The 11,110-nt window shown below is 57.5% G+C and overlaps 1 protein-coding gene and 1 long non-coding RNA gene across 2 annotated transcripts; both read left to right on the forward strand.

The window, feature by feature from the left end:
* The first annotated feature begins 403 nt into the window (after nt 1-403).
* DDX51 (DEAD (Asp-Glu-Ala-Asp) box polypeptide 51) lies at nt 404-4,638 on the forward strand. Its single transcript, XM_011982231.1, has 14 exons — nt 404-529; nt 766-916; nt 1,207-1,352; nt 1,439-1,510; nt 1,625-1,779; nt 2,024-2,132; nt 2,210-2,355; nt 2,610-2,799; nt 2,895-3,010; nt 3,091-3,207; nt 3,475-3,576; nt 3,749-3,812; nt 3,904-4,038; nt 4,327-4,638. The coding sequence occupies exons 1-14, from the start codon at nt 404-406 to the stop codon at nt 4,351-4,353; spliced, it is 1,656 nt and encodes a 551-aa protein (XP_011837621.1). The 3' UTR covers nt 4,354-4,638.
* A 3,033-nt stretch (nt 4,639-7,671) lies between these two features.
* Nucleotides 7,672-9,428, forward strand: LOC105541276. Its single transcript, XR_001006322.1, has 2 exons — nt 7,672-8,048; nt 8,079-9,428. It is a non-coding gene; the product is annotated as an uncharacterized LOC105541276 (long non-coding RNA).
* The last annotated feature ends 1,682 nt before the right edge of the window (nt 9,429-11,110 follow it).

Consider the following 11,110-nt stretch of genomic DNA (forward strand, 5'->3'; position numbering starts at 1 on the left):
TTAAGTGTGGCGGTCGCCCCGGAAGGCATCGTTGAGCGAATGCTCCCGGGTCACAGACGCGCCTCACTGCCAGGCCTGCAGTTTCATCCCCTAGGAGTCTGGATCCTGCATGTGCGGAAATCCCGTTTTTTCTGCTAGGCTTGCCCCTGCCATCCCGCCGCGCCGCGCCAGTTCTCCTGCAGGACGTGCTTGCGTGAACGTGCGGGGGTCTCCTGCTGTGCGCTCACCGCCTCAGGAGCAAGTCAGAGGCCATTCCGCAAGCCCCTGGCCCTTGGTGTTTTTGCTTAGCACGGGTGGTTTTCGGTAGAGATCTCTAGTGAGACAGGTGAAAAAAAGGAGAAGTTTGGCAGAGTGCTTGGGCACCTTAGGTAGGGCGGGTGGAGAAGGTTTTCTTTGAGCTGGGATGCGAAGACTTGAAGCCAGGTCAAAGTTGAGGGTTGGGGATGCCAGGTACAGGCCTCGAGGCAGGGACGCCGGCGTGGCTGGGGCAGGCGAGCGCCAGGTCACAGGGCCTCCTGGCTGCGGAAGGGTGGGTGCCACTGTGGGTTGATGGGAGATTACGGGTGAGTTTGCTCAGTAAGTGGTGTCTACTTTTGCTGTTGAACTTCTGTGAAGGCTGCATGAAAAGTGCATCCTGAGGCTGAGGAGGAGCTGGAGACTACAGAAGAGGTTTCCCCGGCCTCCCTCCCCCAGCCTCTGCCACCCTGGGCTGCTTCTGTGTGAGAGCCTGGAAGGTGCTCACCTGGCCTCTCTTTTTGATGGCAGGTCCAGCCTTTCCTGCCAAGGTGGCTGGCTGAGCCCAGCTGTGTCAGAAAGAACGTCAACGAAGATCTGGTTCCTATCGAGGACATCCCTGAGGTCCACCCTGACCTGCAGAAGCAGCTGCGGGCACATGGCATCTCGTCCTACTTTCCAGGTGCCCCAGCCCCGGGCAGGCAGCTGAGGGAACACCTCCCTGGGCACCCACACAAAAGGCTGTGCGTGGCCATGGGTCAGGCGTCCCTGCCACATCGGTGCCAAGTGTGGTCTCAGCACCCTCAAGCTCATGGTTCTCCTGAAGCTGGTGTTCCTCTGGGCCCTGGTGCCATTCCTCGGGGGAGTGGTTCCCAGGCCTCCAGCAGAGCGGCCCAGCCCAGAGGTCACAGGCAGGGAAGCGGCAGGCCCAGGCGTAAACATGTGACTTCTCTCTCGCCTTTATTCCTCCAGTCCAAGCAGCTGTGATTCCTGCCCTCCTGGAGAGCGCGGCCTGTGGGTTTCTGGTGGGCAGAGGCGGCTACCGGCCTAGCGACCTCTGTGTTTCTGCCCCGACAGGCAGTGGGAAGACACTGGCCTTCGTCATCCCTGTGGTGCAGGTCTGTGTGAGGGTTCCCTTCCTCTATAGCGCGTGTGCAGAGGGCAGGTAATAGCCTTGCTGACACAGGACCCCCTTCCTCCTCAGGCCCTGCTGTCCAGAGTGGTCTGCCACATCCGTGCCCTGGTCGTGCTGCCCACCAAGGAGCTGGCCCAGCAGGTACGCGGACCCTAGACCTGGAGTGTGGCACCGCCAGCCTCTGCTTCCTTGCTTAGTGCACGGCGGTCAGCCCCTGGGTGACCCAGACTAGATCTGGGGTCCTCTTTGCTGCAGTGGGGGAACACCAGCTATCTCCAGGCCGGTGACAGACTTCTCCTGCAGGTGAGCAAAGTTTTCAACATCTACACGGATGCCACACCTCTGAGAGTCTGCCTGATTACGGGACAGAAGTCTCTGGCCAAGGAGCAGGAGAGCCTCGTCCAGAAAACGTAGGTTGTGTCAGGGTGTGGGGTTTTCGAGGTGTCCTTGCTCAGCTTTGCCGGTGGCCTAAGGCACCACAGGAGCAGAGGAGGGGCCGCCAAGTTTTACCGCCTGGTTCCCGTGAAGAGGAGGAGCTCCCGTCTGCCCCCTTCCCACGCAGGGTGGAGTTGGGACTATGGGGTGAGGCAGCGTCTTGCTGTCCGGAAGCCCTTGAGAAAACTTCCTTCTCTGGAGCCGCCCTTTGGTGTGTAGCGCCGACGGGTACCGCTGCTTGGCTGACATCGTGGTAGCCACCCCCGGCCGCCTGGTGGACCACATCGACCAGACCCCAGGATTCAACCTCCAGCAGCTCCGCTTCCTGGTAAGTCCCCACCCCAGAGGCCTGGGCTTTGAGCTCAGGGCCGTGCCACCCAGTCCCGGGCTCCCTGCCTCCCGCAGGTCATCGACGAGGCTGACCGGATGATTGACAGCATGCATCAGTCCTGGCTGCCACGAGTGGTGGCGGCTGCCTTCCAGAGCGAGGACCCCGCGGACCCCTGTGCCTTGCTCCAGCGAAGACAGGCCCAGGCTGTGACAGCTGCCAGGTATCCAGCAGCACGCCCAGGTGCTGGCATCCCCTGAGCAGAGGCCTCTGCGTATAGCTTTCCTTTCTTAGTGCCAAGAGACAAGGATGGCTTGAGCTCTGGTGCACAGAACCGTGTCGTTCTGTTCTGTGAGCTGGACTCACCTTGCCCCTGGTCCACGGTAGTCTCTACAGTGGGTAGTGTGAAGAATCCCGTTCCCTGGAGTCTCGAGGCAGCCGCTGACACGGTGCCAGCAACACCCCCTTCTCTTCCAGTACCTGCCGTCCGCAGATGCCCCTGCAGAAGCTGCTCTTCTCGGCTACTCTGACCCAGAACCCCGAAAAGCTGCAGCAGCTGGGCCTCCATCAGCCCCGGCTTTTCTCCACAGGGCTGGCACACAGGGGCCTGGAAGATACAGATGGGGACGGGGACTCGGGGAAGTATGCCTTCCCCGTTGGGCTCACGGTGAGTGGGATTCTGGCTGGGCAGAGGGTTGCGCCAGGAGCCTGGGGTCCCTAACCAACCCCCACCTCCATCCCCACCCCCTGCTGTCCCTGTAGCACCACTACGTGCCCTGCAGCCTCAGCTCTAAGCCGCTGGTTGTCCTGCACCTGGTTCTGGAGATGGGCTTCTCGAGGGTTCTCTGCTTCACTAACTCCCGAGAGAACTCCCACAGGTGAGGCCCCAGCTGGGCGGGGATGGCAGAGGCAGCCTCTGGTCCCAGCATCACGTGGCTGCAGCCTTCTCTCTACCTAGGCTCTTCTTGCTGGTGCAGGCTTTTGGGGGTGTGGACGTGGCTGAGTTCTCCTCGCGCTACGGCCCTGGCCAGAGGAGGAGGATCCTGAAGCAGTTTGAACAGGGGAAGATCCAGCTGTGAGTCCCTGGGCAGGGGCGGGCCTCTGTGGGGTGGGGGTGCCACTCCAGGGTCAGCTTGGGGACAGGGCCTCTGTGGGGTGGGGTGCCACTCGAGGGTCAGCTTGGGGCCCTCTAAAGGGTGCTTCCTTCTGCAAATCGGCTTCCTGTGCCCTGGATCCATGGCAGCCACTTCCTAGAAAGGCCTGAGCTGCCCCCCACAGGGCCGGTGCTGCCACGGCCCCCGCTCCTGGCACAGCAGGCCCACGATGCTGTGTGTCCCGGCAGGCTCATCAGCACGGATGCCACCGCCCGAGGCATCGACGTGCAGGGTGTGGAGCTGGTGGTGAACTATGACGCCCCCCAGTACCTGAGAACCTATGTGCACCGGTGAGTGCGGCGCAGCTGCCACTGGGGGGTCTGGGGCTTTGTGAGCTCCTGGGCGTTGTATGTGGGACCGTCCTGCCTGGTGTGGGTGGGGTTGGTGTGGAGAGAAGCCGTCGTTCCGTCAGACCCCTGAAGGCTCAGGGGCCAGGCTGGAGATAGCCGCGTTTGATTCCAGGGCTGGGAGGACGGCCCGTGCTGGGAAAACGGGACAGGCCTTCACGCTTCTCCTGAGAGTGCAGGTGAGGCTGCGAGGGTCTTGGGAGTTTCTGCTGCCTGAGGGTGACGAGGGGCTGGCCCAAGAACCCCCTTCCACCATGAGCTTCTCTCCAGGAGAGGAGGTTCCTCCAGATGCTGACTGAAGCTGGGGTGCCTGAGTTGCGGCGGCACGAGCTCTCCAGCAAGCTGCTGCAGGCCCTGGTTCCTCGGTACGAGGAGGCCCTGTCCCAGCTGGAGGAGTCCATCAAGGTGAGGGCCAGTGTCCGGCACGAAACCCTCTGAGGGTTTCTCCACGCGTGCACAAAAGAGGAAACGAGGAAAGAGGGTCATACAAGTTGTCCTCGAGGTTCTGGCCCAAGGACAGGGAGCCCCCGGGCGTCAGTGGTGGAAATGCATGGCCCCAGGGAGGGTCAGCAGAGCCAGGGCTGGGCTTCTGCGCGGGGCTTCCCGTCCTCAGCGTTCCGGGCAGAGCCCGGGGTCCCGCAGACAATGAGGGGAAGGAGTGTGTGGTGCTGAGCCGTCCTCTTTCCCCCACAGGAAGAGCACAAGCAGAGGGCGGCCTAGGCCGGGGCTCGGAGGGCCCGAGGGACTGCACCAGAGGACCAGAGGGACTGCGCGCTCACCACCCTGAGCCTCCTTCCAGAGCTGATCACTGATGCTCTGTGTGAGGAAAGGAGTCCCCCAGCGGACACAACCTTCCTCCCCGAGCACGTGGTCTCTGCGCCAGGCAGCCTGGGCGTCAAAGCTCAAGCACACGCCCAGACTGGAGACTTTAGGGCCTGTCACTTTCATGGCCTGAAGGTCAGGATGGCCGCTGGCAATGAAGCCTCAGTAAAACTATGAAAAGTACTCCCAGACAGACACAGTGGCACCTGTCATGATTTTGGCTGAGAGTTGTCGGGATTAACCTTGAGCTAATGTTAAAAATGAGGCTCTCGGCCAGGCGTGGTGGCTTGCGCCTGTAATTCCAGCACTTTGGGAGGCCAAGATGGGTGGATCACCTGAGGTCAGGAGTTCGAGACCAGCCTGACCAACATGGAGAAACCCCATCTCTTTTATTTGTCTTGTATTTTGTAAAAATACAAAATTAGCCGGGTGTGGTGGCAGGTGCCTATAATCCCAGCTACTTGGACGGCTGAGGCAGGAGAATGGCTTGAACCTGGGAGGTGGAGGCTGTGGTGAGCTGAGATTATGCCATTGCACGCCAGCCTGAGCAACAAGAGCGAAACTCTGTCTCAAAAACAATAAATAAATAAATAAATAGCTCTCAGAGCAACACAAATGTGTTGACCATCTTGCCTCTGAAAGGTCGCTCCAGAGTCCCACGCTGACACATGACGGACCCACGTGGGCTGTCCTGCTTTTGGAACAAACGCTGAGAAATGCGGGTAAACCCTTCCCCAGGCCTGTGTCAGGCAGAGTTGCTTGCATTGTCACAGACCAAAGAAGTCAGCTGTGCAGGTCGCAACATTTTACTTTGTAACCAGTCCCCGGCCTGGGTGTAAAGTCAACTCACAGCATGAAACTTTCCACTGTGAACGTGGAAAACACGCCTTGGAAACACTGACCACTATCTGTAAAGAGGCTGTTTTGAAACTCTTGTATGATAATATTCAAAGAAATAGGAGTGAATGGTGGTTCTTTCTCTGCCTGGAGATACCTGCTTCAGTAGAATGACAGTGTGGAAACATTCCTGAGACTGAGGCTCACCTCGACTTACATTCGCTTGTCCCCCAGCCACAGGCCAAGCTGACGCATGAGAAGTCAAATCCCACGAGCAGGATGGACGCTCACGGGGACGCACTCAGACCAGAAACCTCACACCAGACACGCACACACTTCGTCGGGATATAAACGCAACATTCCCACACAAGGCAAGCTTCAGTGCAGGCTGCAGGAGGCACCCTCGTGTGTGCTGGATCGTGGGGCCTTGGCTACAGAGCCGCCCTCCCAGTGTCTACTGTGGTCATCCAATGAGAGGCTTCTCCTGGGGTCCGGGTTTCTGGGCCAGTCCTAGTCCTGGGAGCTTCCCAGTGTAAAAACTAGGCAACAGCAGCCCTGGACGTCCCACCCCAGTCCAACAGCAAAGGGGATGAGAATGGGGGCGCCCTCCTCGACTGGAGCATGTGCTGAATCCCCTTGGTCGGGGCGCACGTCAAGGAAGCCGCCCTGCTGAGGTCTTGGGTGACTCCCACCCCCCTCCCCATGCCTGCCCCTGCCTCTGCTGGGGCCCGGAACCTCCCAGTGGAGGCTGTGTCTGGGCTTTGGCTGCTGCCTCGGCCTTGCAGCGTCCAGAGCTGCCCAGGGTTCCGTGCCCCTAGCACGGGCGTCTGTGAGCCAACCATGGTGACACACTGCTGTAGTAACTTGTGCTGTGCCTGCTGGATGCATGTGCCCCTGCTACTGGCCGCTGTGGTCTGACACGTCACCAGCGGCTGTGCTGAACCTGTGTGTCAAAGGGTATGATGAACAGATGGATCTGTGTTTAACAGAGAATTCGACACTGCCGTCATTTTCCCGAGGTGGACTGGACCTCAGAGGGGGTCAAAGCAGCGAAACGGGAAGTGCTGCCTCTGCAGAGCCTGGAATCAGCTAATTCCCAGCACGTTGGTTTTCTCTCATTTCTTAGAAAGCAACATACCCAGAATTATCAAAATGCCGCTTATGATATATAAATAGCCGCCACTGCTGTGGTCTGGTTTTTGGTCAAGGAAGACAGTGAGAACTGACTTCTGCTGACTCCACAGTGAGGCAGGCTTGGCTAGTGACATCAGCAAAGCACCAGCCACTGAAAGTCTGTGGACACTTAGGGCAGACAAGAGCAAGCCCAGAACCGGCCCGTGGTGGTTGAGGTACAACCCTGCCCTGTCCTCCCCAGGCTCAGCCTGACGGAAGCTCTCTTTGGGGCACTGCCAGGCAGTGGCCACCAGCCACGGAGACGCATTCCATGCCACTCGCCAGCCACGGAGACACATTCCATGCCACTTGCCAGCCACGGAGACGCATTCCATGCCACTCCTCAGGGAGATGCAGCTCAACCACAGCGAGATCCACCTCATACCCACAAGGATGGCCAAGAAGGTAGGCGTGGGTGGAGATGCAAAAAACCGGAACCTTCTGTTAAAACAGGGACCCTAAGACTGACAGAACAGAGTCTTCATGGCAATCAGATGCCAAATTACAAACAGGACCTAAGGCTGGGCTGTGTGAGGTTCAAGTCATACACCGACACTTACAGGATAAACCGTGTTCTGAGGCCACAAGATGTTTCTCTCCAGCAGCTAAGCAAGCTCTGGCCTCAAGACGAGCAATGTTGAAGCAAATGCAGCTTACCCAGCTCACACACGCGGACTCACCGACCCCTGCTCCACCAGCCACGACTACAGCCGTGACGACACAACGCTGACGGCGCTAACTTTCTCCTGATCAGGACACAAGGCTGACGGCGGTGACTTTCTCCTGATCAGAGAGCTCCGAAGTGTGCGTGGCCCTGGCTGGTGTGGAGGCTGCGCACAGAGTGCCTTCCCGTCCCCACTTCAGCTTTTCGCATGCACGGTCTAATTATCCGTAACGCATTCGAATGTGATGCCTCCACCCCAAGGTGAAGATGGGACCCACGTAACATGCGTGTTTGCCTGTCACACACGTCCATGTTCCCCTTTTGTGAATATTCATACCTGTTCTGTGACCTGTTGAACACGTGCGCCTGGCCAAGCTGTTGGGCACACACCCGCCACAGCCTCCTCGCTTCGGAAGTGCCTGCTTGTGTCTCTGCCGGAGGCTCCACTTCCCAGCCTGGCAGGACAGCCACCCTGCAGGGTGCAACCCTTTCTAAGAGACAGCTCGGTCCACCTGCGTTGAAGCTGGTTTAAAAAAAAAGAGAGCTCTCCTCCCCAGATTTGTGAACCTTGTGATTGTTCAGTGGACACCTCATGTGTTGCTGGTGGGAAAGTCACATGTGGAGACAGTTGGGCAAAGCCTTGGGACGTTAAATGCAGAGTCACTTATGACCCAGCACTTCCCTCCTATGCACCTGGTACGCCGCAGATCAGTGAAACCTACGTCCACACAGAAACGTGTACACAAATCTCTCCACAGCACTGTTCACAGTAGCCAAAAACTAAAAACTAACCACATGTCCATCAGCTGATGAATGGATAATAAAACGTGGGAAATCCACACCAGGAGAGAAAAAGGAGTGAGGCACCAGCACAGGCACCACATGGATGAACCCGAAACCCAACGCTAAGTGAAGGAAGGCTCCGGAACCCGACACTAAATGAAGGAAGGCTCCAGCTGTAGGGAGTGTCCCAGACACAGCCAGAGATTAAAGGGCGCCAGGGCCGGGAGTGGGGGCTGGGGCTGGGGACACGGTGGCCGGGAGTGGGTGGGGTTTGTTTTGGGGATGATGAGAATGTTCTTAGATTGTGTGTGGTGATGGCTGCTCACCTCTATAAACCTTTTACGAAAAACCATGGACTGGGTGGATACAGTGTGTGAATTCTCTCTGAGTCCAGCACTTTGAAAAAGGTGGACGATGCCAACATCACTAACCACCAGGGAGACGCAGGCCACGGCCATGCCCGGCTCACTGGAGTTGTGAGGATGGAAACACCAGCCCGCCTCCCTCAATTCAGACCTCAGCGTGGATGCAAAGAATGTCTGGGATGGGGACTGGCAGCTGATTAGAGACGCAATCGCTGAACCTATGGACTGTGTTCAAACAAATGCTAGCAGAATGCAAAGGCAACTGTTATAGGAGGCAGAAAGAAAGGGTTTAGGTAGGGTAAAGCCAGTCTCCGGCAGAAAACTTGCCTTTTAACAAAAATAGCTCCCTTTCTAACCTCTGAGTTCAAAATCACTTCTTCTCTAACACCAAGCAGGCTGAAAGAGCAGACCGTAAGTCACAGACGAGACAGCTCGGGCAGAGAAGGAGTCAGCGGGGAGTCTCCTGGGTAATTGCCAAACTTCACACTTACACAACGGGCCCCAGTAGAACAGTGGGCCCTAATAAGCACATTCCCTTTAGGCACTCTAAGATAGGGAAACTAAAAGCAGACTGTCCGGGGTGCCTGTAGCCCCAAGAAGATGTCTGGGAACAGACCCAGAGACCTCCCAGAAAAGCGTCACAGAGCAACAGACTAAGAGTCTGATAGGAACTCTTCTCTATGCAGATACCACACCCGGTCCCAGCTAAATCCTTGGGCCCTGGGAGGACAGGACATCCCTCCTCTAGCCCCTCATCACTAGCCCACTTATGAAAACCTTGACAGGCCGGGCACGGTGGCTCACGCCTGTAATCTCAGCACTTTGGGAGGTTGAGTCGGGCAGATCACAAGGTCTGGAGATCAAGACCATCCTGGCCAACATGGTGAAACCCCACCTCTACTAAAAATACAAAACTTAGCTGAGTGTGGTGGCGTGTACCTCAGGAGGCTGAGGCACGAGAATCGCTTGAACCCGGGAGGTGGAGGTTGCAGTGGGCCGAGATCGCGCCACAGCACTCAAGCCTGGGCGACAGGAAAAACCAAACAAACAAAAAAGCCTTGACATCTTTACTACAACTTGGCAGCCCACTCAGTTCCCCTCTGTGACGGAGAGCTGTTCTTTCCTTTTGCTTATTAAACGTCTGCTCCAAACTCACTCCTGTGTGTGTGTGTGTGTGTGTGTGTGTGTGTGTGTGTGTCTGCGACCTCGATCTCCTTGGCCATGAAACCAAGAACCTTGGTATTGACCCCAGACCACAAGGCTACCTCACCATGATTGCCATTTATTGGGGATTGATAATGGCTCAGTGCCGCTGGGTGCGCAGACATGAGATGTGGGCCGGGGCACACTCGGGAGGTGGGAGGAGCGGGCACCGGGGCACACTCGGGAGGTGGGAGGAGCGGGCACCGGGGCACACTCGGGAGGTGGGAGGAGTGGGCACCGGGGCAGCTGTGGCACATCAGGCAGGCCCATCCCAGCCCTTCCACAGTGGCACGGGGGCCTGGAGCCTTCCCCAAAGTTTCGAGAAGAGATGTGAGAGGGGAGAGAAGCCGTTTGCCTGACGGGAAGGACACCAGCTGAGCACACAGAGGAAGAGGTGGGAGGGGCAACAGGAAGGCTGAGGTGTCAGTGACAGTGGGGACCAGGTGGGAGGGGCTGGGGTGGGGCTGAGGGGTGTGCCAGGGCCATGCCGGCGGCGGCAGGATGGTGGGCCACCAGCTGCTGAGGGCTCAGGCAGGCATCTGTGGCTGGGCCTCGAGGGCTCTTTGCAACCTTCACGGAGCACAGAATAGGGAGGAGGGACCTTCAGTGTGGAGTGTAGGGCTGGGCTGTCCACACACTCCCGTCTCCTTACCTCTCTGGAGGAAGGGGGTGGGTCTTGAAAGTAGGATAATGACAGCAAGGCGCACATCAGTCACGTGGGAGGGGCACAGTGTGAGCCGCCCCCACCTGCATGTGGGCCTGCACTGGCAGGGTCCCCATGGCCTTGGGAACCTGAGACATGGGGGTATGGCGGACAGAGTGCCTTCCTGGTGGGCTGCAGACCGTAGGCCCCTCTCCTGGCGGGCCGCGGACCATAGGCCACTCACCATAGGCCGCTCTTGGCTGTTGGCTGGTCGGCTGCTGGGCCTGAACTGTGACTTGCTGGGCATTCATCTAGAACTCAAACGATGGAATGAGAACACCACTCCTCCTGTTGTCCTTCCCAGCTTCTCCCCCACTTCCCCTTTTCCCTAGTTTATAAAACAGGAGAAAAGGGAGAAAGCAAAAAGTTGGAAAGAAACAGAAAGAAGATAAATACTTAGATGACCTTGGCGCCACTACCTGGCCCTGGTGGTTAAAATAATAATAATAATATTAACCCCTGACTAAAACTACTGGTGTTATCTGTAAATTCCAGACATTGTATGAGAAAGCACTGTAAAACTTCTTGTTCTGTTAGCTGATGTATGTAGCCCCCAGTCATGTTCCTCACACTTACTTGATCTATCATGACTTTTTCACATGGACCCCTTAGAGTTGTAAGCCCTTAAAAGGGCTAGGAATTGCTTTTTCAGGGAGTTCGGCTCTTAAGACGCGAGTCTGCCAACGCTCCCGGCCAAATAAAAACCTCTTCCGTCTTTAATCTGGTATCTGAGGAGTTTTGTCTGTGGCTCATCCTGCTACAAAATGACAGGCTGTGGAGGGGTGGCCAACCCCTCCTCCACCTTTCCAGACATGAGTGTTCCAGACAGCCCTGTGCATTCTGGTTGCCGAGAGACTTTAGGGCGAGTTGGAGGAGTCTAGCCCTCCAGGAGCGAGGTCTACACTGTCAGGAAGGCAGAGCAAGGCT

The sequence above is a fragment of the Mandrillus leucophaeus genome, unplaced genomic scaffold (assembly GCF_000951045.1).
Source record: "Mandrillus leucophaeus isolate KB7577 unplaced genomic scaffold, Mleu.le_1.0 Scaffold237, whole genome shotgun sequence".
In the NCBI taxonomy this organism is placed as follows: Eukaryota; Metazoa; Chordata; class Mammalia; order Primates; family Cercopithecidae; genus Mandrillus; species Mandrillus leucophaeus.

What these genes read in the sequence shown, in the direction of transcription:
- DDX51 (XM_011982231.1), top strand. Translation starts at nt 404, where the DNA reads ATGCGAAGACTTGAAGCCAGGTCAAAGTTGAGGGTTGGGGATGCCAGG. An exon ending in CCAAGGAGCTGGCCCAGCAG is followed by an intron (nt 1,511 to 1,624) that starts GTACGCGGACCC and finishes TCTTTGCTGCAG; the next exon opens with TGGGGGAACACCAGCTATCT. An exon ending in CCTTCCCCGTTGGGCTCACG is followed by an intron (nt 2,800 to 2,894) that starts GTGAGTGGGATT and finishes CTGTCCCTGTAG; the next exon opens with CACCACTACGTGCCCTGCAG.